The sequence below is a fragment of the Cucumis melo genome, chromosome 10 (genome assembly GCF_025177605.1).
Source record: "Cucumis melo cultivar AY chromosome 10, USDA_Cmelo_AY_1.0, whole genome shotgun sequence".
Taxonomy (NCBI): domain Eukaryota; kingdom Viridiplantae; phylum Streptophyta; class Magnoliopsida; order Cucurbitales; family Cucurbitaceae; genus Cucumis; species Cucumis melo.
This window is the reverse complement of record NC_066866.1, coordinates 7640184-7665751: the sequence shown is the minus strand read 5'-3', so window position 1 is coordinate 7665751 and position 25568 is coordinate 7640184. Positions and strand designations below refer to the sequence as shown.

The window sequence follows — 25568 nt, the reverse complement described above, 5'->3', positions numbered from 1 at the left end:
TAAATCACTTATTTATTCACTGCAAGAAGGCTAAAAAATTATGTCTGCCATGACTTAACATGACACCATCATCTGAAGGATTACAATATAAGTACCATTGCCATGAATTTAAATGCTTTTTGCTCCTAACTGCTTTTGGTGTTTTTGATGTATTTGGGTTCCCTCTAGCCTGTACTGCAACTCCATTTTTAATAAAGGTAGGGTAAGCGGCCTTCCCCTCTTATCCGGTTTGTTTCTTCTAAAAAAGAAATGCTTTCTAGTTTCTTTTGTACTGGGCCTAACTGTAGCCCTCTCGTTGATTAGTTTCGTATTGTCCTTGCTTCTCGTATACTGATTCTTCTTATTTTAATGAAGAGGGAATGACGATGGTGTGCTAAGGGGGTGTCACCTAATAGAGATCTCCGGGTGCACCTACTGATCCGTTGTATCTTTTCCAAAATAACATAAAGTTTGCACTATTAATCTCAAGATCAAATGTTTCATTCTCCTCTCACATATCTTAAAATAACGTAAAAAAGAAAGATAGAAAAAAAAATTAGATGAGAAAATAAGTTTTTATATATATATATATATATTATTAAATATTAATTGTGTACAAACCTGAGTGTACTTATATGGCTCTCCACTCTCATGATATATGAGAAAGAGTACATGCAGTAATAACCATTGTATATAGTAAACTTACAAAGAAAATAAAGTTCACATCTTGCACCACAAAAGAGAAATGACCAATTTATTCTCCAAAAGTAAAGACTTCCTTCAAACAAGTTCCAACTTCCAAAATTAAATCAAGCTGAAGCAACCTTAAATACTGTAATAGGGCTTCGCACATTGTGAGAACCATCACTCCACACCAAAGAAGCAGAGGCCATGGATGGTCTAACAGTTCCCCTGATAGTTAAAGTAAAATTTCCTTTTTGTCCAATGCTATTGAATGACAAACTGGTAGGGTTCACTGTTATTGTGAGTCCCTGTGGAGTGCCACGAACCGTAGATGTATATGTCGATGCGTTTGATCCAACGTTCGTGAGAGTTCTTGTGAAGTATTGGTTGAAGGGTCTTAAAGGAGAGGAAGAAAGTACAAAGGAGGGATAGTTTAGATCCCATACTCTACCCATGTTAGTAGAATTACAAACAGTATTTTTGTCGTTGGAGAAACGTTGGACCATGGAAGTGGTGTAACCTTGACCACACAAGAACTTCACGTAGTCGCTTTCACTGGCATCATAAACCAACCCTGGATTTATCGCTTTTACTGGGTTGATCTGGCCTGAACCATATGCGAATTCTGCTTGCACATTGAGTTCAGCATTCAAGGGAGTAGCTATAGAAAAAGAATTGTGTTAAATCACCAATTATGAAATACAAGACCTACATCTCATATGCTAAGATGATCAAAATTGACCAAAAAAGTTGTTAGAAGAGAAAGGGCGTGGATGACACTAATGTACAGAAAATAATTTTAAATTCAACTAAACATGCTTTTATATAGACAACAATGAAATTTTAATGGTTAAAAAACCATAAATATTTTAACTCTCGTAACTTCTAAAAACTCCATGGACTCGATGATCACAATTTAATTTTAAAAACCAAAAGTCACATGTCAATTTAATTCCTATAACCCTTCTAATTCTCATTAATATTATGAATCTTTTATAATCGCAACAAAGGTTAAAGTTGTCAAGCTGATCATTAGTTACGGTAAATTTCATTATATCACCATTTTATCTGAAAGAATTGAGTCAAAACAAATAATGGATGTTTTTGTGAAAATTAATGCTATTGTCATTACCGGTAGTCATGAGAGCTGACTTGATTGCAGCAGGAGACCAAGTGGGATGGAATGTTTTAACGTACACAGCGGCTGCAGTGGCATGCGGGCAAGACATTGATGTTCCTGAGATTATATTATACACTGTTTTCCTCGAATCTATTACTCCGCTAGAGACCGGTGCATTGGGAGGCCATGCGGCCAAGATTTGAACTCCTGGGGCTGTCAAATCCGGCTGCATGCATGCAAGTTCGTGAAGAACTAATAATGATCTCAGCAAAATATGATAAAATTTATAGGAACATATATGCACACAGGAAATTTTAATTATCCGAATGCCTACATATCGGAAATAAGAGAGTAGTTAAGTCGTGATCGAATGTGAGGTATTTTAATCTTATTATAGACCTGAGATGCCTCGTGATAGTGAAACTTTTGAGTCAAATTTAAACATGAGATATTATTTCAAAACCATTTGACACAACAAAAGTAACTCATATATCTTATAGAAATTTAACTCTCATTATCTTTTCATTATTGAGATCCTGAATGAAGAATTCTCTTAATATTTATAATTTTTAGGTTGGTTCCTAATTTTTTTTTACATGCTATATTTTTGGATTGTACGAGTGCTGATACTATTATCAATTTTTTCTATGAAAAAAAAGAATGGTTAGATCAGTTGGTGTATCAAAACTTCTTTATTAAGTGGACATTTTCGTAGAACCCTCATCATCAAATTTATTAACGATATCATATCTAATAAAACAAGTGTATTTAGAGGTTTCATTTCAAAAGCAACTAGCAATGAGAGAAGTAACTTTTTTATGAAGTATATATTGTTAGGTGTTCTTTCCGTTTATTCAGATGTATGATCTATTGAGATTTTGGAAAGTTAGTAGAGTTGAAGAATCCCACATCAATTAAATTGAAGAATGAGAGGATGAGCTCCAAGCCTATAAAAAGAGCTTATGTCTTTAGTTTCATGTTATCTAGTTTAGAGACACTTTTGAGCTTAGTGTGCTAAATTTAATTATTTTTTTTTTGTATTCTCTTGTTTATTTTTTCTAACTTGTGGTTTTTTCCAAGTTAGGATTTTACTTTTTCCTCCTATTGAAGTGGGAGGTTGTTCCCAACCTGATTCAACTATTATACAAAAATTTCAACAGTTGCAAATCACTACTTTCTCTTTGCAAGTATATTTTAAAAAATGAATTAATTTTGAGATGAAACCTTATGATACAAAAATGTACCTTGAGAATGTCGAATGTCTGGGGATTGGGTCCTCTAGAAGAAAAAGAAGCTACTAAAGGAGCAGATGTATCATTAATTGCATTACTCTTAAAAATTGTTGCAGTTGGAGCTCTGTCAATCACAAGATCAATCAAAGGCAATATCAAAGCATATATGATATAGTGTTGTTTAGAGTTTAACCGTGTTAACATTGATATCGAGATCTATATTTTATGAAAATGTTGAAGCATGCGTGCATACTCATTTGAAGACATGTAGGTTTTGATGTTGTTCCCGTCTGCTGTCGTAAGATAGGAAGAAGGCAAGGGATAGGATCCTGAACTATCCTTCGCCCTGCCGTCGTTCATAATAACGCCGGCTGCATCACTGAAATTAACGAATCTTGAAGGGGGCAATACGGAATCACAAACAAGGATTTTTCCTTTAACAAGGTTGCCATTCACTGAGTTTGCAGAGCAAAATCTATTTTGGACAATGTGTGAAATGTTAGTAAAAAAAATTCTAAAAGTACTCATTCCCATAATGATATTTGGAGATTAGAATCATGAACTTTTTGGTCCCTTTTTTTGATACCTAGACATCGAGCCAGTGAAGCCTCCAGCAATATTGGGTGCATCTCTAGCATAAATTAGAGGATATTGTTTTCCCTCCAGATCAAATGTGTTAATTGTGTATCCCTGTGTCCAAATATTCAAATATGTATCATGAGAAAAACAAGATATATTTGAAATATAGCAAAACGAACAAATTTATTTACAAATTATGCTTTCGCTGAAATATAATGTAACGTTGTGCTGCATTTGTAAATAGTTAAAAACAATTATTTAAAACAATTTTACTGAAAACGATGGACAAACTGTTTGTTATTAAATATCTAATGATAAAATTACGGTTGCAAACTGTTTTCTCTGATTCTTTTTCTTTAATTTCTATAGAATTCCTTAATTATATACTATAGTATTTGTGGGTTGGCCTGTTGTTTAAGTGTTGTATTCACAAGTCTAATTATCAATTCTGTCATATCAAGAAGAATTGTTCATGACAATTTTAAAAGAAAAGCAAAATTATCGTTAAAACCAAATAAAACATGGAAATTTATTGATCTCAGATTAATTGTTTTCACTTTTTGAGATATCCCGATCCACCTGCAAATCATCCCATACACCTAGTTGTTAAATAAAAAAACAGTTCGTGCCATTTATCAAATCTACGTAAAAACAATTACATTTCGCATGCTTCAATGGGAGAGGATGTTATAGAGCTATGCTTTCAAATTATTATTGAAGGATTAGGTAATAAGAGAGATACCTGATAAATATTCCTATTGCCAAGCTCCACATTGGACACCAACTTTCTATCAATGGTGCTTGCAGCCATGGAAAGAAGCCATGGAGCGACATTTGAGACGGAGAAGTAGTTAGGGCCTTCATTCCCAGCGGAGGTTGAGGTCAATATTCCATTCTTCATGGCGTGGAAAGCTCCAATGGCGATTGGGTCAAAAATGTAAGGAGACGATTGGCTTGGCCCGACTGAAAGAGATATCAGATTGACACCGTCGTCAATTGAATCGTCGAATGCTGCAAGAATGTCGGCATCGTCACACCCATCGAACCAACAGATCTTGTACACAGCAATGCGTGCAGAGGGAACCCCTCCTCTAGCTGTGCCGTGTGCAAGACCATAGAGACTTGCTTCATTCACAAGACCACCGACCACTGTCGATGCGGTGTGTGTCCCGTGACCGTCGGAATCTCTTGGACTTTGTATGTCTTCGGGAGGAAAATTGTTGTCACTGCGGTATGCTCGAGCTCCAATTATTTTACTAAACAATTAGTGATTCCAACATAAGATTCAACCAGCTTATCAAAACATATATTAATTTAGTTCCCAATATCAAATCTCGGTCTCTTTCTTTTCTCTCTAAGAAGGAAAACTTTATATGAATTAATTTTTTTCTACATTTTAGTTTGATAGTGAAATAGACGAAGTAGCCCCGCCATCATATATATTGCACTAGCTTTCAAACACGTTCATGTGAAATTTTCTTGGGAAATTGCCAAAAATAGGTTAAAAAAAGAGATTTAAATGAATTTTGGGACAAGTTTTCAAAAGAAAGACTTTTAGGACAATTTGGGTGTGAATAGACAAAAATGCCCTTCCTTTCCTTTCCCTCTTCCACGTTGCTTTCCCTTCTCTGATTCGTTCTCTTTCGCGTATAGTTCCGTTTCCCTTCTCTTTTCTTTCGTGTAGAACACTTGAACCTACTCCGGCCATCGTCAGTTGTTCATCGTCACTTGCCCATCGTCGCTTGCCCATCGTCGTTTGCCCTTCGTCGCTTGCCCTTCGTCGCTTGCCCTTCGTCGGTCGTTGTCCAGTGCATTTCGTCGCTCCTATTCGGACCATTCAATCAACTTCGAGCGTCTTATTTAGGTGAGTTTCATGTATAACCGATTTTCAATTTATCTGCTGTAAGTAAATGTTTGTTAGGGTATTTGGTGCTATTTTCATCCGTAATTGTCTGGTTTTTGGAATTGGACTTATTTGCCGTAAATTAGTTTAGTCAAATTTTGGTTTTAGGTTCTTAGAAAGTTCAATGTTCAATGGCTAGTGAAAAATGAATTGAACTAGAGGATGAGGATTTAGTTGGATCAAATAGAGGAGGAGTAAGCAATAGGAATAGAAGGAATTAAGGTTTTTTTTTTTTATCTCGCATTTTTTTTTTATCTCGCACTTATCTCGCACGTATCTCGCACGTTCCAAACTTTCACTATTTATTTCAAAATCAACTTGGTACACCTCCTAATCCATTTAGAGCTATTCTTTGCATGTTTAGTAACTCTCTTAGGCCCTCATGCTTTATCTCGCACGTATCTCGCACGTATCTCGCACACATCTCGCACGTTCCGAACTTTCACTATTTATTTCAAAATCAACTTGGTACACCTCCTAATCCATTTAGAGCTATTCTTTGCATGTTTAGTAACTCTCTTAGGCCCTCATGCTTTATCTCGCACGTATCTCGCACACATCTCGCACGTATCTCGCACACATCTCGCACACATCTCGCACGTTCCAAACTTCCACTATTTATTTCAAAATCAAATTGGTACACCTCCTAATTCATTTCTTTACATCTTGCACGCATTTTGTAGGTTCTTAAGTTCAAATCAATTTTTTAAGATACAAAAGTACTTAAGGTAGTTTAAGGATGGCACATGTTCGGATTTTAGTGCGTCACGGTGGTGAATGGGATGAGGGACGAAGAAAATATGAAGGAGGAGTGTTAAAAGGCATTGTTGTCCCTAAAGAAATAACACACAAAGATTTACAGTCTGAACTATATGACCTTGCAGAAGTTGACCCTACAAAGTTTGACATAAAGATAAGATGTATATATGAGATCAAAGGGGAAAAGGAAGCTCCTCCATTTGAGTTAAGCAATGACCGTGATTTGAAGTTTTATATTCTTAGTGAAAATCCATTGGAGGTCCCCCTATACCTATCGTTTGAGCCTACAAGCAATCGAAGCATGAAAGTGTTAAACAAAGATTACAATTCAGTATCTGGGAGCAACCAAGTTCAAAATTTAAACCCTCATCCTCCTCCAATTGGAATGGATAGATTAGATGAGAATGAAGTTGATATTGGTGAAGTCGAGGGTGGCTTGTGTCATAACATGATAGGGACCAATTCGGCTATATGGGAATCATATGAGTCATATCATTCAATAGATGATACTTTTACATTGGAGTCAGTTGAGATGTACAATGAATTGTTTGACATCCCAGAACAAAGAGATGCTCCTACAAAAGATTGCAAAGGAAAAGGTAAAGTTGACTACAGGTCCTCTAGTCGGAAGTTGAAGACAAAAGGAAGTGGCTGGTCGGAAGAAAGCTCTACAAGTGAAGAGTTGGATGTAGGACAAATATTTTTTTGCAAGAGAGATTTGTCAATGAGATTAAGTGTGTTGGCAATGAAAAAAAATTTTCAGTTTGTAGTAAAAAAGTCTACAAAAGAGGTTCTTTTCGTTAGATGCATCGACAACAAGTGTGGTTGGAGATTGCGAGCGGTTAGACTGAAGGATTCAAATATATTCAAGATTAAAAAGTATGTGAAAGTTCATTCATGTTCTCTTGAGTTTTTGAATCGTGACCATAGGCAAGCAAAATCTTGGGTTGTTGGAGAATTAATCAAGTCCAAATTCAAGGGGCCCGGTCGCATATACAAACCACGTGATATCATAGAAGACATGAGGCAAGACTATGGCATAAATATGAGTTATGAGAAAGCATGGCGTGCCAGAGAAAATGCATATGAACGAGTGCGAGGGTCTCCTGAAGAGTCATATAATCTTTTGCGTAGATATGGTGAAGCACTCAAATTTACAAATTCAGGTACAATATTTCACATGGAACTCGAAGATGATCGTTTCTTTAAATATCTTTTTATGGCTGTTGGTGCATGTGTTAGAGGATTCTTAAATTGCATTAGACCGGTCATAGTCATGGACGGAACATTTCTTAAGAACAAATATCGGGGTCAGTTGATAGTGGCCGTTTGTTTAGATGGTAACAATCAGATCTATCCTCTAGCCTTTGGAGTAGTTGATAGAGAAACAGATGACTCAATACAGTGGTTCTTAGAAAAATTGAAAGGTGCAATAGGGGAGGTGCCTAATCTAGGCTTTGTGACAGATCGGAAAACATGCTTCGCCAAGGGTATTTCATCAGTTTTCCCATCTGCATTCCACGGCCTTTGTGTCCAACATTTGAGTCAAAATTTGCATGATAAATATAAGAATGACACGGTTGCTACTTTGTTTTATAATGCATCGAGAACATATCGTGAATCAACGTTTGTTGAAGCGTGGAGACATCTTCTTTCATTTCCTAATGGTTCAGGGAAATATTTAAATGATGTTGGAATAGCACGATGGTCTCGTGTTCACTGCCCAGGAAGACGGTATAACATGATGACAACAAATATAGCGGAGTCCATGAATTCTATACTGAAAGAACCTAGAGATTTGCCTATTGCTTCATTCCTTGAAAATGTTCGAGCTTTGCTACAACGTTGGTTTTGGGAGCGTCGAGAAGAAGGCATTAAAGTGACGTCTACATTGACCAAATGGGCAGAGTTAGTTATTCAAAAGAAACAAGAAGGAGCTTTGACAATGAAGGTCAACCCAATTGACTGTTACCAATTTCATGTCAAAGATTTAGATAAGGAGGAGGTCGTAAACCTTCAGACTAAAGAATGCACTTGCAAGGAGTTTCAAGCTGAGCAACTACCATGCTCACATGCCATTGCTGCAGCACGGGTTCGTAATATAAATGTTTATAGTTTATGTGCTAATTATTACACTAATGAATGTTTGTTGGCTGCATATGCGGAGGCCGTCTACCCAGTTGGGAATCAGTCAGATTGGAAGACAAGCGAAGACTACGTACATATGACTGTTTTACCTCCAAAAGTAGTCAAAAGAGTTGGTCGACCGAAGAAAAAGAGGATTCCAAGTGTTGGTGAAGCTCCGAAATTGCATAAGTGTGGTCGGTGTAAACAAATAGGTCACAACAGATTAACGTGTACCAATCCAATTTCATATACCGACAAGTCGAGCATACAAGATTAGAAATTTCCCTACCAATGTACCAAGTATTACACTAATTAATGAATGTTTGTTAATGATGTGTTTTCTTAATGATTTGTCCCAACATTCTTACTTTCTGTGCGTCCAAATGGATGAAGAAGACGAAAATAACGATTGACTTATTCATTTAAGAACACAAACACTGGTTTTATGATCGTTTAAAAATAACTAAATGTTCGTTTAAAAATATGTAAACGATCGTTTAAAAATAACTAAACGATCGGTTAAGAACAACCAAACGATCGTTTGAAAACAACTAAACGATAGTTTAAAACAAAACTAAACGATCGGTGAAACAAAACTAAACGATTGGTCAAACAAAACTAAACGATCGTTTAAAACAACCAATCGATACCTTGAAATTAACTAAACGATCAGTTAAACAAAACTAAACGATTGGTCGAACAAAACTAAACGATCGTTTAAAACAACCAATCGATCGTTTGAAATTAACTAAACGATCGACTATAAAAAACTAAACGATCGTTTACATAAACTAAACGATCTTTTGAAACAACGAAAGACACCCGCGAATTGTTTACAACCGCGATTCAACATTTCAAAAAAAGTATGCGAATTTACAATATTGCCCCTTTGGTAAAAACGACCGATATATATATACGTTCCGCCTTCTCACTTTTCGTTTTTCGTCACTACGCAATACACAACCGCACTGATCACACCTTCGTTTTCTCTCAGTCCATTGTTCTCTCAGACCATTTTTGTCTCAGTCCATAGTTTTCGTCAACGTTAAAAGGTATTTTCCCGAACTTTTCCTACTATAACGTTACACTTTTCCTTTGTTTATATTTCAAACGTTTCAACTTCTGTCTTCAAAAACTATCACTGTGTTCTTATATTATTATTGTGAAGCGTTTAGGGTTTCGGGTTCGACTTCTGTCTTCAATATATTATATTCATTTCAGGATGGCTGTACCTAGCGAAAAGTATTTCCCTGCCACTGTGTCATGCCAAGTGCACAAGATTGGCAGTCTTATTAAGGATAAACTGACCAAGGACCAGCTGCAAATGTTCGAAAAAACAATTTTTGGTCCATTGCTGAATGTGAACATGGTATTCAACGGCCAGTTGATCCATCATTTCTTGCTGAGGCAGATACCTGAAGACGGTAACGCAGATGGAATCTGTTTCTCGGTTTTAGGGAAGAACGTCCGTTTTACCCAAAAGGAATTCAACATCATAACTGGATTGTGGCCAACAAACAATCCATTGGAGAAAGATTGCGATAGCAAGCGACTGCAAAGTCTTCTATTCGGATCAGAAAATAAGAAAGTAATAACATGCTTGGAAATTGAGGAAATTTTCAAGAATTTTGAGTTTACAAATGATGACGATGCTGTGAAGGTCGCCTTGGCCGTCTTTATAGAAACTGTGATGGTCGGGAAGGATAAGAAAACACAGTTTGACATGGACATTTTGGGAAGAGTTGATGATGAAGAAGCATTTAAAAGCTTCGATTGGTCAACTTTCTTCTACACTCGTCTGCTCAACAGTTTAAAGACAAGTCTCCAAGGCAAAAAAGAAGCATACGAGCTGAAGAAGACACGAAGTTCCAAAGCAGTGTCATACTATAACATCAAAGGCTACGTCCTTGCTTTTCAGGTGATTTTTATTTCTTCATACACTTTAAGTAAATGCCAATTGAACATCAAAGTTTAACATATTTGTTTAAATGTTGTAGGTGTGGGCTTATGAAGTACTCTCAACCGCAAATGAGCACCTGGCCACAAGAAACAGTAAGGGATTAATCCCAAGGATATTGAGATGGAATTGTACACAAGCTTCATCTTACAAAATGCTGCAGAATAACATATTCGACAACAAAAATGTAAGTAAAACCTGTCAGTCATCGTTTAATATAATTACACAATCCAATAATACAATTACATTGCAGACTGTTGTTCAACCTAAACTCAAGATGTCAACCCAAGAGAAGGCTTTCATGGAGAGTCGAATTCGAGGGGATGATAACATGCAAATGGAGGAGGATGAATCCATTGGAGCAATGAACAACAAATCATTGGAGCAATCAGACTCATCTCCACAAAGAGAACAACTCTCACCCCAAAGGGAACAAAGTCAAACAGTGGCTGAGGAGTCTGAAATGCATCCAATCACCAAGAAGAAACATTTCAGATCAAAGAAGTCCAATGACAAAGAAGAACGAAGTCATTCAAAATCCTACAAGAAACTGAAGAAGGAAATAAAAGAAGTTCGTAAGGATTTATCCACACTGACTTCTATAGTCTGTAGGATGGATGACACAATCACAAAGCAGTCATTGGAGCTGTATGAAATGAAGCAGATGCTGGAGAGATTGGTCCAGGTAAAATTTGTTTTCATCATACATTAGATAAACGATCGTATAACTTTGATAGACGATCGTTTATCAAAGTTACTCGATCGTTTAACTTCGATAGACGATCGTTTATCAAAGTTACGCGATCGTTTACTTTTATATACACGATGGTTTAACAATACATTATTTTTTTAATTTTATGTTCGTTTTTATTTGTTTGTTAGAATCAAACTGAAAATCAAGGGAATGATCATACTGATCAGAATGACAATGAGTATGTTGTTCAAGAACAACATACTCAACAACAACCTACTGAAGAACAACATACTGAACGTCAAGAGGAAACCCAAAGGTTAACATTTCATTCATTGTTTACTAGTTTATAAATACCTAACAATTGTATTTTTTTTTCTTATTCTCATGTTTCTTCTCATTTTGTTTAGGGAACATGAAGAGGAACGTGGTAGTGATATAAGCATAGACGGTAGGGATGCAGACTTGCTAATGACTATAAGAGATATATCGGATAGTCTAAGTCATCAAATTCAGAAAGAATCAGACCTGCCACAGATGATTACTACCCTTCCATATGTGAGCCAACCTCTTGCACTTTGTGAATTGGCTCCAATGGATCAAACTGTACAAATTGTAAATGAAGAATCTCAACTGGTATGTATACACAACAAATTTGTAGTCGTTTGAATGAATAGTTTGTTACTTGTTTAATACGATTACATTGCAGGAAACAACAAAAAAACAGGTTGAGATGAAAAAAAATGATGAAGCAGTTACTTTGGTTGAAAAAGAACCAGTAACTGTGCCTGATAAAGATGTGGAAGAAAAACCAATAAAGAGAAGAAAGCTATGTAAAATAGCAAATAAAGAGGTGCAACATGAAGATGAACAAGGTAATCCACCCACAACATCTGCTCAGATCATATCAGTATCTACAACACCTGTCCCAGATGTGGAAATCAGAGAAGTAGATCCATATAATCCGATGTGGAAAGTGGATCCAAAATTATGGAAGGAATACTTGCAATGGAAAAAATCAAGAAAAACAACCCATGAAGAAAGGAAAGTAGTCTCCACAACCAGAAAGAAAGACTTTTTCAGACAGCTTGAAGAAAACACATGGGTACATGGAGACGTAAGTACTCTTCCCAAACGATCGCTTATATTTGATATACGATCGCTTCTATTAACTAAACGATCGCTTCTATTAACTAAACGATCGTTAAGTTAATATTACACGATCGCTTACTACGTAAACGATCACATGTACATTTCTTATGCGATCGCTTATCCTCTCCTTTCATTCATTAAACGATCGTTTATTTTTTCTTTGTAGACATTGGATCTGCTATTCGCCCACTTGCAGAATAAAATGTTGCATCTCAAGCACCATTGCAAGCGTTCTTTTAGAATATTACATTCCTCTTTTCTGGTAAGTTGTTATTCTTTAATTTTTTTTTTTGTATACAAGTTAAACTGCATCATTATATTCTGATTAAATTTTGACTTGTTCTTGAAGACTGGAATCAATAAACCAGACTGCATTGTTTGGAACCACATTTTTGATACTCATCTGGTGACACCAGATAATAAGAAAGCTGAATGGACAGACCCAACAGCACACCTAAGTATATGGACAGAAAAAGATGTCGAATACTATTTCAACACTGCTGTTGGTGATTACAACGACATACCAGGGTGGGGAGATGTCAACTACGTGATTACCTGCATCAACATAAAAGAACACTGGTTGGCTATTGCAGCTGATATGAGAAAATGCAGGATCTACGTGTTCGACTCAATGCCAAATTATGTTGAGCAGAAACTTGTTGATGAAGCTCTTCAAATGCCTGCACGATGCATTGCCTCACTCGCGATTGCAATTGGAGTCAACCTCCATTCAGATCGTTTCACATATGGCCCTTGGCCAATACGCAGATCGAAGGCCACATTACAGAAAGGGCGTTCATTGGATTGTGGAATTTTCTGTACCAAATTTGTTGAATGCCTTGTAACTGCTAGTGACCTTGGTTGTCTAACTGTGCCAAACATGAAACTGTTTAGACAACAATATGTGCTGGAACTTTGGGCCAATAAATACTTTTGTTAATATTTGTATTCGTTTATATAATTTTTTTATGTAATTTTTATAGAGAGAATAACATATTATAATTTTAAACTTTGTTATAAAATAAATACTTTGTGATATTTTCAATTAAACGCGACCAAAATTGAGAAAGAATATTTGAGTTAATATTTGTATTCGTTTAGATACATATCACAAAATATTCGTGTAGAGAAATACTCATCGCGCACATATGTATAAACGATCTTCTTAATAAACGATGTCTAAACGATCTTCTTAATAAATGTCAAAATATTAAGCGATCGTTTAGTAAAGTCTAAACGATCGTTTGGTAAAGTCTAAACGATCGTTCGGTAAGTGTAAACGATCTTCTTAATAAACGATGTCTAAACGATCTTCTTAATAAACGTCAAAATATTAAGCGATCGTTTAGTAAAGTCTAAACGATCGTTTGGTAAAGTCTAAACGATCGTTTGGTACAGTCTAAACGATCGTTTGGTAAAGTCTAAACGATATTCTTAAAATCATAAAAAAATTCAGCGATCGTTTAGCTACAAGTAGTTTTGCAACATAGAGAATAATCGATACTACTAATTGAAATGCAACATACACAATAATAGAACAGCCAATTGATACTTGTGATTTATGTTAATATTTCAATACATAGGAGTGTTGGTTGGTCCATACTTGAAATGCTAATTGTTTTCTAAAGTATGACATGTTTTCTTGACATAATGTATCTAAACCAACACCAGCAGCTATGTACTCAAAATACTTAATTGCGAATACGCCACAATCACAATTATTTCGTTGAAGTGGAATTGGGTCAACAATGACAACTGGCCAAGGTTCCTTGTATGTCGATGATCTACCTCTCCTATCAAAGAAGCCAGTACTATCTAACAACTTTGGCACCAACTGTCGAATGGGCAGTAATATGTTTGTCATCTCTTCGGCAGTTGTAAGTGACGGAAGCGAATCCCATACCTTCACTTGACAACTTACCAAATCCAAGCATAATAGAACCCAATGGTTGCCATGGACATTGAATGGAGAGTAAACGTAATCAACACTTGCCCAAGGATCTTGGAAGTCCACTTTTGACCCGACAACATAGTCAACCAACCTATACTCTTCGTCCCAGTCAAACGGGCGATTCTCTTTAATACATTCTTTGTATAGGGGCCACTTCGAAACTAAAATGCGCTGCAAAGAAAAACATACAAACGCAAATATCAGACCGAAAGACAAATATCAAACGCAAATACATACATAAAGTAACGAGACGATTACAAACCATAAAGATTGTGTCCGCAGTTGTGAAGTTCTGAGAAGAAGGTATCCCGGCTGCCTTAATCTTCAAGCGAATGAAAAGAAAAAGTGCATCCAAATGCTAATACAAACAAAAGTAAGCAGTAAATGTATAGAACCATAACAATGATAAAATTATAATTGCATAAATGATAAGATAATCCCATACCTCATCCGACAACCACCGGCGACACATAAACAAGTCTCTGAAAAAAGCCTTCGATTTTTTCCCATGAAAGGTTTCACGCAGCTCATCGTCTGTACGCTTGTCTGTAATCCACGCTCGAAGTCTATCTAAATGGACGTCAAGTATTTTGTGCATAGGATCATAAACAATTGCTTCAGACTCAGAGGTGCTGGTGGTTGATGTCAGAGACCGTTTAGGTAGAGTTGTGAATGGGGTTGATAGGTAAACACTTGCACGCTTCCTACGGGCGGGCCGAACGTGTGGTCGTTGAGTGAGAAATGGTTCTATCTCTATGACGTCCTCATCGTCAACGACATCTATTGGCTCCTCTAAACCAATATCAACCTTCTTCTCCAACACATCTTCGTCACCCTATGGAAGCTCATAATGCATTAGTGTATATAATGATAGAAATTAAACATCAATATTAGCATGAACATGGAACCAAACCTTCTTTTTAACTTCAATGTGTTCATCCTCCAAGCCTTCGGACACCTTGTGGTCCCCTTCGTCACCCTATGGAACCTCAAAATGAATTAGCGAGAACATGGTTACCAAATATGAAACAACTAACGTGAATACACTTAACAGTTTCATTCCTAACCTTTCTTTGAAGTCCAATGTGCTTCAATATGGTTGACATCAGGCCCTTCAATTCGTCAATATCGGATTTTATAGTATTAAGTTGGCCTTCAACAACCGCTACTCGATCTTGGAGATTTCGAATAGCCTTTTTCATCTTAATCTTGGACTTCTGTTTCTTACTCTTTTTCAACTCATCTTCATCGTTAACAACTTCTCGTACTCTTTTTGAACCACCATTCTTCGACTGAATAATGGTAGATGAGCGGAAGTTTTCAAAAAGTTCACCTGAAGCAATTTTCAATTGCTCCTCTTCAGGTGTCATCTCAATGACCGCCTTAATTATAAACTGCAAATAGAAAAAGGCAAATGTATTTAGGACAAAGAAATAAGCACAAAATCACGCGATCCTTAAGTAAGTTACTATTGCTTGCTACTTACCATTGGCGAGTCAAACACCTGGCTTATAGTTTGGGACTTTGGTGATTGTTGGCACACCCACCTCAGCATTCGTGGTATGGCATGATCGTTTACTTTATCTACACCACATCCAATGATGGTTGGTATAGACTCATATGCCCAAACCTATTCCACATTTGACAAACAAGTTTAGAAAGTGCCACAAGATATATATAGATATATAAACAAGTGGTTATACAATCGTTTGAAAACAACTATACGATCATTTAACATAACTAAACGATCGTTAAAAAGAACTAAACGATCGTTTAAATAACTAAACGATCGTTTAAAATAACTAAACGATCGTTTAAAATAACTAAACGATCGTTTCAAATAACTAAACGATCTTTTTAAAGTTTTGAAGTAAGAAGTAAGAAGTCAAATACCTGTAATGCATGCGGAAATCCATTGATAGTATATTTTTTTGTCTGTGTTGATTTCTTCTTTCCCTTGGCATATTGCTTGTCCAAGGCTCTTTTCAATGCACTTAGCGTGCGTACAAAAACAATCCGACCCCAATCATAATTATTAAATGAATTCCAATCATCAGCAATCTTCAAAAAACCAATGTCCACTTTGGTTCGCCTATCTTTTCCCAACAAAGATATCTCTATAAAGTAGACTAAAGCTAATTTGACGATATCATCGTCATCACCCTCGTATTCCAAAAATATATCTTCTAAGTCGCTAACGTAAACACAGTCCTTGTCTTTGAAAAACTTCTCCAACAGTCGACTGTTCCCACCCAACTGAATATAGTCCTCTTTAGGACCCCATAGTCCAGTTACGATGTTAAACTCTCTCCTACCGAAAGTACAAACAACGCCCCCTAGTAGGAAACTTATAGAATCCTTTCCTTCATCTTCCACCTCCCTTAACAGTAAGTAGTGGATGAGTGGCCCATTGAAGACAATATTTAGGTCCAAAAAGTGCCCAAACTTTGTTTTCCTAAATAAGGCTAATTGATCGGGTTTGAGTTTGGCCTTAATATTATGTGTTGTCTTTTCCAAATGAGACAAACAGCTTACTAGGGAATAAAAATGATGGGAAGGATTAATCTTGTAGAAGGGTCCGTCGGTCGATGTTGAAGTCGATGTCATGATTCAAGCCAAGAAAAAGCAAATATATTGAAAATGGGTTACAGATAAAACTCACTGAAATAAGAGAACACGCTCAAAGTTGATTCTTAGGTTCGAAAAGGAGAAGCGACGAAATGCACTGGAGGACCGACGACAGACGAACAGTCGGAGTATCTTCGAAGAGCAGAGCGGGAAATTTGAAAAGCCAAAGAAAGGAGATGTTTTTTTTTTTTTTTACTTCAGGTGTTCTATGCGAAAGAGAAGGGAAAGCGAACGTGGGTAGGCGAAACAATCAATAGAGAGCGATAGAAATTTAATGAAGGGCATTTTTGTCTATTCACACCCAAATTGTCCTAAAAGTCTTTCTTTTGAAAACTTGTCCCAAAATTCATTTAAATCTCTTTTTTTAACCTATTTTTGGCAATTTCCCAATTTTCTTCTTCTTAAATGAAAATTAAGAAAAAATATTGAAGTAATTAAAAATAAAACTGAGAAATTATGTTAAATCACAAGACTTCTTAAAATATTTACAAATAACCCCTTTAATTATTACATATTCCAACTTTGATAATTTCTAAAACTATGCAAATCTATTAAACATAAAAACAATTTAGAAGTTTAGCTTTCACATCCCAAAATTGAATGTTCAAGGTACTAGCATACACAAAAGCTAAAGTTTCAACGTTTTTTTAAACAGCTTGGATGATTAATGACCAAATAGACGCGAACATCAAATTTGATCTATTCACAAATCATTTAACCTGATTTATTATAACACCGTTAATGATCCTAAGATATTAGTTGAAAAGCATTCGGTGCCGATGAAATGAAATTTAAAAGCTTTTACGAACATTAATGAGTGTGTTTACTTGTTGCAAGTGAAATTGGCAGAGGTTTGGCAAGTGCCCTTCCATTTAGCAGGTATAGGGCCATAACCAACATCACTGAAGCTTGGATTTTCTGGCCATATTCCTGTGTCAAAAACTCCAACCACCAAGTTGCTTTCGATTTGATTTACACGAGGAACATCCTTTGTAAAACCAATGAAATCCCATGATCTTGTCGTGTGAAGATGCTTCTTTCCATTTGGAAACACAGACACAACCTCCTCCATTTCTGAATATTTATACACACACATATAGATGTCCCAAATAATTAATTATATGGAATACAACTTATTTGAGGCCTAAATAGGATGAACTAGTTGTAACTATTATACGTGGATCAATGCTCAAGTACATCCTGCAGTACACCCGAATTTTCACATCTCACTCCAACCATATAAATGACAAGAAAAACTTCTTAAAATATTTTTTATAGAAAATAATAAAGAAAGGATTTTTTTGAAAACAAAAATACTAGATAAGTAAGATCACACTCGAACGTTTAAACTAGCTTCACAACTCTTCAACACCCTTTGTTGAGAATATAAAAGGTTTATATTAATGAGAATTTGAAGGGTTATAGAAATTAAATTGATTTGTGCCTTTTGGTTTTCATATTAAACTATGTCCTCTAGGAGTTTTTAGAAGTTAGGAGAGTTAAAATATTTTATGATTTTTGAACCATTGAAATTCCATTGTCGCTTTTATAAGCCTATATAAAGGCATGTTTATTTGAATTAAAAATTACTTTCTCAACACAGCTTGTGTCATCCGCACACCATTTTTCTTTAACAAAGTGGTATTCATAGCCCTGCAACAAATTTGAGAGAAAAAGTATGGCCAATAGTGGGATGAATTTCGCTTCAATTACCGATATGCTTACCAAACTTAACTATAACAGTTGGAGCATCAAGAAAAAAGCATTACTAGGAGCAAAAGATTTGCGGGAGATCACGGAGAACGGTTTCGAAGAGGTGGAAGGTGGAGACAACCAAGCGCAAAAAGACGTGCTAAAGGAGACATGAAAGAAGGACAAAAAGGCCCTATATATCTTGTACCAATCAGTTGACAATGATATACATTTAAGACCACCTACCAATGCTGAAACATCATAAAGCCAACATGGGACAAGCTCCAATCAACTCATAGAGGAGTTGATTATGTTAAAAAGGTACGATTACAAACTTTACGTGGTGAGTTTGAATCATTACAAATGAAGGAGATGGAGATGAGTAGCAGAGCATCACACCGTTGTCAACCAATTGAGGTACCAGAATAACAAATAAATCAAGGATGTTTATGTCGTGGAAAAGATTCTACGAAGACTAAGTACCAAGTTGAAGATTATTGCTACGAAAATTGAGGAGACACAAGCTCTTGAGACCATGACGATTGAACAATTTATAGACTCATTACAAGCTTGTGGGAAGAAAAAGAAAAGAAATATGGAGCAAATGGAGACCGTGAACAACTTCTCAAACTTAAACTCAAGGAGGAGAATAGTGATGGACGTGGAAGAGGCTGCAGTGATTGAGGCCATTAAGGCAGAGGTGAAGCCAACACCAACATTTCTCAAAATTAAAATGAATCCTCAAGAGGAAAAGGAAGTGGAAATTGTGGTAGAAGATTTTGAAGAGATAAGTCTCAAGTAAAATAATGTTTATAATTGTAATAAATATAATGGACATTATGTGGAAGAGTATTACTCGTCTCCAATCAAAGATGATGGATCAGAAGCAATGAAACCGGTCAATCACCGATACATCCAAAGGTCATCAAGGCAGTCTAGTTATGCAAAAGAAAACGATACCTTATTCATTGTTTGGAAGGGAGGTGAAGAAAGTCAAGATAGTAAATAGTATCTTGACAGCAAAGCCTCAAACCACACATATGTGTGGAAATTGTGTGTTGTTTGCAGAGTTGAACGAGATGGAAAAAGGCAATATTGCCTTCGGAGACAATTCCTTGGCCGCCATACAAGAAAAAGGTAAAATTGAAATCAAGAGATTTCTTGAAAAGGAGGTCTATGTGGAACAACCATTGGAATATGAAGCCAAGGGTGAAGAAGATAAAGTGCTTCGATTAAAGAAGGTTATTTCCGATTTGAAGAAAGCACCAAAAACATGAAATTCAAGGGTTGACAAGTATTTCAGAGAGAAAAAGTATATGAAGTGTCCTTAATTATGAGCATGATCTATCAAAGTGCATGGTGAAAACATATACTAATCATTTGTTTATATGTTGACGATTTTGATATTTATAGAGATTCTCGAATGTATGATGAATTAAAAAGTGAGATAACAAAGGAGTTCAAAATGATAGACACTAGTCTCGTGAGTTCTTATCTTGGGATCAAGGTTAAACAAAGTGAAGAGATTCTTATGTCTGAAAAGGGTTATGGTGGAGAAATGCTTAAAAGCTTCAATATGGATGGTGCTAATCCAGTTGGAACTTCAATGGAATGTGGAGTAAAAATAACCAAACAAATTGGAGAGAGAAGGTAGATTCTATATCTTTCAAAAGTTTAGTTGACAATGGGAGATATTTGACACGCACAAGGCTGAATATTCGTTATTCAATTTGAATTATTTGTCGATTTTTAGAGCAGCCAAGAACAACACATTGCAAAATGACAAAGAGGATAGTTCGTTACATCAAAGGCACAATATTGGGTACCTATGATCTTTCATATGTCTCGTCTAACACATTTGATATTATTGATTATTGTGATAGTGATTGGAGTAGTGACTTTGATGATCGAAAAGCAATACGGACTTTGTATTTTTAATTTATTGGTGAAACGGCATTAACATGGATGTCAAAAAAACAACCCATAGTCATATTTTCAACATGTGGGCTAGAGTATGTTGCGGCAACTTCGTGTGTATGTTATACAATTTGGCTACAAAACTTAATGACGGAGTTGAAGTTTCGAAAGGAGGATCCAGTGAAGATTTTTGTTGACAATAAAACCGCCATTGCCTTAGCCAAACATTTAATATTTCATGGTAGAAGCAAGCACATCGATACACAAATTTCAAAGTTTCATTTATAATTGTGTTACAAAGAAAAAGATGGAACTTAAATATGTCAAGTCACAAGACCAAGCAACACCGGACATTTTCACAAAGCCCCCAAGCTGGAGAGTTTTATCAAAACTAGTAACAATACGTGCTATATAGTATGCATGTCGAATGTCAAGGTTTACTAAAAATTTTAAATATATATATATATATATATATATATATATATATTTTTTAAATTATAATAGTTTTTTATATTTATAACCTACTCTTATTTTTATAAACTTGTTTATAGTTAAAAAATATCATATAAATTGTGCTAATAAATTATTTGTTTAAATATTAGGTATTGTAATATACACAATGAATCAAACATTTTTTAATGATGTTTTCAAATACATATATATATTATATTTTTCATTATATATGTTCTTATTAAAGTATACTTTTTCATAAAATATCTTCTACATAGTACAAATATAAAGTAAAGTAAAGTATTAGAAGAATAAATTTAAATGGAAAAAATGTTCGTTGGAAGTATGTGTGTGTTTTTTTTACGTATTGCTAATAATCTTTTTTATACTAATAAACATAAGTTATTAATTGTCTATTTTTTAAAGACAATCTATGATTATGAAATACAATAAAAATAAATTCTAGAATCACCTTTTCATCTTCGTGTGATAAAACAAGTGCAAAGATATAATTTCCAAATCAAATTGCTATATGTAGTTAAAATACATTTACCATGAGTAGTAATTAATTGACATTGCCATGACAAAAATCTTGTGCTCACTATTTGTCAAATAGGAAATTTTGAATAAGCTATTTGTGATATTACTCTAATGATTGTTGTGTATACTTACCTTAATCAACAGTACACCAATACGAAAATTTCTATTAACTTTGCTAGCTAGTGACTTTTAGTGCCTCATTCCTCTATTTTGGTTTTTGTCTTAATGGATTGGTTTCTATGTGACTTGATGATCTAATCGCATGGCCTCAAACACTCTCATATTTTCATTTCGTTATCTGTCATCGCAGGCTTGAGAGTGATATTTTTCAATTAGCGAGCTTTATATAGTGAATTAAATTGGTAGAATGAGAAGAGATCTAAGATGCAAAAAATTATTTATTTATTATGGGTGTGAATTGTCTAATTAATGTTAGTTAGTAAATGGTTTTGTAACGATAAAAAAATTAATGAAAATCATTTTCTAAAATAATGAATGAAAATTTGGAAAGCTAAAAAGTTTTTGGAAATAAAAAAAAAGTGTAACATCTTATTAATGTATTTAGTGGTAATTTGCTTTAAATGTAATTAATATGTAGATATTAATTATTAATTAATTTAACAAGTTATTTGACTTTACAATTTTCTTTTAAATTTTTATTTAACAAATTTTAAAATTGACAAAATTACCACTAATATTATAGTTAGGATACAAAATTGGGAGTAACTTTCTATAAGCCTTTTTGTATATAGTATAGATGAGAAATTTACTAGGTGTAACAAATCAAGTTTTATTGTTGGTATTATTAATGAGAATTTAGAAGGTTATATAGAAATTAAATTGATTTGTGACTTTTTGTTTTTATATTAAAATGTGTCCATTGAATTATTGTGGGAGTTTTTTGAAATGAGAGAGTTCAAATATTTATAGTTTTCATACCCTCTCTTCTAACACCATTATCATACCCCTATTGTAGAAAGACGACTGATAAATTATGGTTGGGTACCGTTTGGATGAGTAGCAAGAAGATGGGGAAGCCTAGGATGCATGAAAATACTTTTTTTCAGTCTTCCTTGTGCTTACTTTAATTCTAAACTGACAAAACATACCGGAAATCTTTTGAGCTTCTTCTTTGGTGAGCTTCGCCACGAATCCATTAAAACTTCTCTTGTAGCTGTGGAGTAGGAATTCTCGAGCGAAATTGCTAGAAACATATAGAAAAAGTTGAGTAATTAATTTTTTTTGAAACAAATTATAAATAAAATTTTCAAAATTTATTGGGAAACTTTCATATATATATATATATATATATATATATATATATATATATATATATATATAACAAACTACTAAAATGTTTACGGTGGTCTGTGTAACAAAACTCATAAGGTTAACCATTTTTTAAATATTTTAGATTTGCTTCTTCTCCAAAATCGTCTTTCTCTTTTACTTTTTTTTAGTTGCGATTTCTTTCAATCTTTTTTCTAACGTCATTTAGATTTGAGTAACTAAATCAGATTTTTTTCTATCGTCCTTCTTTTTTCGCTGTGTGCATGTCTCTCTTCTTCTTTCTTCGTTTCCCTTTTTTTTCGTTCGCTACATGTATTGTCTTCCTTTTTTTTTAAGTTGTTTAGATTAAGGTAACAAAATCTAAAAGATCTAAATCTAAAAGATCAGATCGTGTATAAAGAATTTTGAAAAAATTCGTTTACCCATTTAGATTTGAGTAACCAAATTGAAAAGATGACATATAAAGAATCTTGAAAAAAAATCGTTTAGCCAAATTTAAATGATCGTGTGACAAATTTTGAAAAAAAAAAGAATCGTTTAGATTTGTCTACCCTAATCTAAATTATCATGTAAGCTAATTAATCAAATGATCATGTAACCAAATTAAACGATATAACTAAAAAAACAAATATTGTGTACCAAACAATAGTCAAATCTAAAACGATCGTATATACAAAACAATAACCAAAATCTAAACGATCGTGTACCAAATATATTACGTGCGTTACCAACTATATTATGAGCATTGTTGAGGGAATTTTTTGTATTTTCTATGACAGACCTGTGGGTTTTTTTCATTTTCAGAATTTTTTATATAGTGTAAATATTTTGCCGATTTGTTACATTTTTTAAAAGACCCCAAATTTATTTTATTTTAAATAACAAAATGTTTGAAATATATACAAATATAGCAAAATATGATAATATATCTTGATGTACCCATAGTAGATTTTTTATCGTATGTTGTAACTATTTTGGTTCATTTGAAACTAACACGCCTAAAATTTATCATCGCAATGAAAGAAACGAATAATGAACCTGCTGGTGCCTTTTTCCAATATTCTCATGTGATGGAAAGGAGCGGAATCTGTATCCTCTAGCTTGTTCCCCATGTACACAATATAAACCTGAACATAGTGTTTTGACATAACTCACCATCTTAATTTAAGGACATAAAATTATATATATATATATATATATATATATATATATATATATATATAAACTTTATAACTTAATTAAAAAGAGGCACTTAATTCATCATTTGAATTGCCTATAGTTCTCTCCCAAAAGAGTCAACAAAACAAAATTATATATATATAATTTCAAAAGTATGTGTCTATGGCAATGTTTTGTACCTTTCGACCATTATGATCGGAATCAGAGCTAGAAACGAGTAGGCCAGAAATGAGACAAAGGACGACAATGACAGCGAACTTGAGGATAAGAGAAGAAGACATGATGCGTTTCTTATATTTGTCATAACTGGAAAATACATGTATATATATATATGATAAGTTTAAAAGGAAAAGTTTGAGGAAATAAAAGAAGAAAATAATGATGGCATTCATTGAAGCTTGAAGAAAGTCATATATCCAATTAATTAATGACTAAACATTATTCTTGCCGAATTGTGTTCAAAATTCTTAGTCTATTACAACTATATTGGTATAACTTTAGCTAACCCTTTCTACCCTTATTTTTGCTCTAGTCTATCATATTATATCGAACAACTTAAACATTCTCGCTAGACTTTAGAAAGAGGGAAGAAACAACCCATTGAGAATTGTTATTGAATCGTCTAATTTGAACTAGATTGAACCACTTTCTCATAAAGACACTCTTTTGCATCGAAAATGGAAAAAAGGCCATGGTTCAAAACAATAATTCATCTTGTTTCTCCTCCTTTTGATCCCATTGTTATTGGTTGCGAATGAGTTTTTTTCTTTGAAGCTAAAACCAAATGGTGAAATAGAAAAATATAAGGCAAGTTTAGTTGCTCAACAATGATACAAAAAAAGCATTTGACGTGAACATGAGCAATAAAGTCAATAAGATATATTATGATTCGGGTCAAAGGTAATAACTCACGACCAAAATGAATCTAAGCTAAAACCGAACTTCACCAAATACCTAAAGATGCATGTAGCATGTTAGCTCAAGTAATCATTATAGGTTCAAAAGATAACTAAAGTGTGGTGCTCGGCCTAGACCTTGGGAGGCCCCAAGCCTAGCAAAACGACAAATAGGACACGCCCCTAACCGAATAACCGATTAAGTCAAAAAGATAAACCTAAAACAATTGAAATTTTTTTTAAGGACCTCTAAGACAACCACATCTATAAATTAATGCCATCAAGATAGCTTCAAGAGAATCAAGTCTATTCTAACTTTCGAATGTCAAAACCTAAGTCCTTTTTTTTTTTTTTTTTTTTCCTTTTGTACAATTCCGTGAACACTATTTCTTTTTTCCTTTTTAATTTTAAAAAATTGGCTTCGTTTTCTTTTACAACTCTGTAAAATGTGGATACATAATAAAGCAATATAAACTATTTCTTCTTCTTTTTTTTTCCTTCTCAGATTCCAAATTTTAGTTTGGATTCTTAAAAAATTTGTAATAACAAAAATGAAGAATTTAGTTGGTAAAATACCTAATTTTTTTTAAATTAAATAAATCAAATAAAAATTGTCAAAAATAAATAAATTTGACAAAATATTTACAACACATAACAAAATTTCAAATTCTCTGTCAATAATAGACATTGATAGATATTGATATACTTCTTTCAGTGGCATTGTGATGGATAGTGATAGAAGCTTATCAATTTTTATCATCGATAGAATCCAAAATTTTCCTCTAGTTTATAAATATTTTAGTTTATTTTGCTATATTTGAAAATGTCTCATTATCAAACAA

The 25568-nt window shown here is 34.2% G+C and overlaps 5 protein-coding genes across 7 annotated transcripts; 2 read left to right on the top strand and 3 right to left on the bottom strand.

Annotated features, from left to right (window-relative positions):
- Positions 1 to 538: 538 nt before the first annotated feature.
- Positions 539 to 24114, bottom strand: LOC103500262 (cucumisin-like). Its single transcript, XM_008463504.3, has 10 exons — positions 24010 to 24114; positions 23690 to 23778; positions 22471 to 22565; positions 17590 to 17836; positions 4337 to 4850; positions 3602 to 3705; positions 3269 to 3490; positions 3028 to 3139; positions 1796 to 2009; positions 539 to 1324 (listed from the first exon to the last, which is right to left on the bottom strand). Exons 1-10 carry the CDS (start codon positions 24109 to 24111, stop codon positions 789 to 791), a joined length of 2235 nt encoding a protein of 744 aa, XP_008461726.2. The 5' UTR covers positions 24112 to 24114; the 3' UTR covers positions 539 to 788.
- Positions 5072 to 10482, top strand: LOC127151277 (uncharacterized). Of its 2 annotated transcripts, XM_051090746.1 has the most exons (3): positions 5072 to 9435; positions 9605 to 10301; positions 10381 to 10482. In XM_051090746.1, the coding sequence occupies exon 1, from the start codon at positions 6237 to 6239 to the stop codon at positions 8658 to 8660; it is 2424 nt and encodes an 807-aa protein (XP_050946703.1). In that variant the 5' UTR covers positions 5072 to 6236; the 3' UTR covers positions 8661 to 9435; positions 9605 to 10301; positions 10381 to 10482. The 2 variants fall into 2 exon arrangements, with proteins under 2 accessions (XP_050946703.1, XP_050946702.1); XM_051090745.1 differs by having other exon boundaries at positions 5072 to 10301.
- On the top strand, positions 10490 to 13175 carry LOC127151278 (uncharacterized). 2 transcript variants are annotated; one of them, XM_051090748.1, is made up of 7 exons: positions 10490 to 10527; positions 10594 to 11025; positions 11223 to 11350; positions 11442 to 11667; positions 11759 to 12148; positions 12350 to 12445; positions 12533 to 13175. In XM_051090748.1, the coding sequence occupies exons 1-7, from the start codon at positions 10495 to 10497 to the stop codon at positions 13121 to 13123; spliced, it is 1896 nt and encodes a 631-aa protein (XP_050946705.1). In that variant the 5' UTR covers positions 10490 to 10494; the 3' UTR covers positions 13124 to 13175. The 2 variants fall into 2 exon arrangements, with proteins under 2 accessions (XP_050946705.1, XP_050946704.1); XM_051090747.1 differs by having other exon boundaries at positions 11741 to 12148.
- Positions 13719 to 15523, bottom strand: LOC127151279 (uncharacterized). The gene is made up of 5 exons (XM_051090749.1): positions 15202 to 15523; positions 15048 to 15113; positions 14580 to 14969; positions 14397 to 14492; positions 13719 to 14305 (listed from the first exon to the last, which is right to left on the bottom strand). The coding sequence occupies exons 1-5, from the start codon at positions 15502 to 15504 to the stop codon at positions 13748 to 13750; spliced, it is 1413 nt and encodes a 470-aa protein (XP_050946706.1). The 5' UTR covers positions 15505 to 15523; the 3' UTR covers positions 13719 to 13747.
- On the bottom strand, positions 15519 to 17149 carry LOC127151280 (uncharacterized). Its single transcript, XM_051090750.1, has 2 exons — positions 16028 to 17149; positions 15519 to 15764 (listed from the first exon to the last, which is right to left on the bottom strand). Exons 1-2 carry the CDS (start codon positions 16739 to 16741, stop codon positions 15603 to 15605), a joined length of 876 nt encoding a protein of 291 aa, XP_050946707.1. The 5' UTR covers positions 16742 to 17149; the 3' UTR covers positions 15519 to 15602.
- Positions 24115 to 25568: the final 1454 nt, after the last annotated feature.

Bases quoted from the DNA above. Each gene is read 5' to 3' on its own strand.
- LOC127151280 (XM_051090750.1), bottom strand. From the start codon at position 16,741: ATGACATCGACTTCAACATCGACCGACGGACCCTTCTACAAGATTAAT. The intron at 15,765-16,027 runs GTATTTGACTTC...AATGTGGAATAG, and splicing joins GATTTCCGCATGCATTACAG to GTTTGGGCATATGAGTCTAT.
- LOC127151278 (XM_051090747.1), top strand. From the start codon at position 10,495: ATGCTGCAGAATAACATATTCGACAACAAAAAT. The intron at 10,528-10,593 runs GTAAGTAAAACC...ATTACATTGCAG, and splicing joins ACATATTCGACAACAAAAAT to ACTGTTGTTCAACCTAAACT. The intron at 11,026-11,222 runs GTAAAATTTGTT...TTTGTTTGTTAG, and splicing joins TGCTGGAGAGATTGGTCCAG to AATCAAACTGAAAATCAAGG.
- LOC127151279 (XM_051090749.1), bottom strand. From the start codon at position 15,504: ATGACACCTGAAGAGGAGCAATTGAAAATTGCTTCAGGTGAACTTTTT. The intron at 14,970-15,047 runs GTTTGGTTCCAT...GAGCTTCCATAG, and splicing joins ACATTGAAGTTAAAAAGAAG to GGTGACGAAGATGTGTTGGA. The intron at 14,493-14,579 runs GTATGGGATTAT...TGTTTGTATTAG, and splicing joins GCCGGTGGTTGTCGGATGAG to CATTTGGATGCACTTTTTCT.
- LOC103500262 (XM_008463504.3), bottom strand. From the start codon at position 24,111: ATGTCTTCTTCTCTTATCCTCAAGTTCGCTGTCATTGTCGTCCTTTGT. The intron at 3,491-3,601 runs GTATCAAAAAAA...TGTCCAAAATAG, and splicing joins TTCACTGGCTCGATGTCTAG to ATTTTGCTCTGCAAACTCAG. The intron at 3,140-3,268 runs GTATGCACGCAT...TGTGATTGACAG, and splicing joins ACCTACATGTCTTCAAATGA to AGCTCCAACTGCAACAATTT.
- LOC127151277 (XM_051090746.1), top strand. From the start codon at position 6,237: ATGGCACATGTTCGGATTTTAGTGCGTCACGGTGGTGAATGGGATGAG.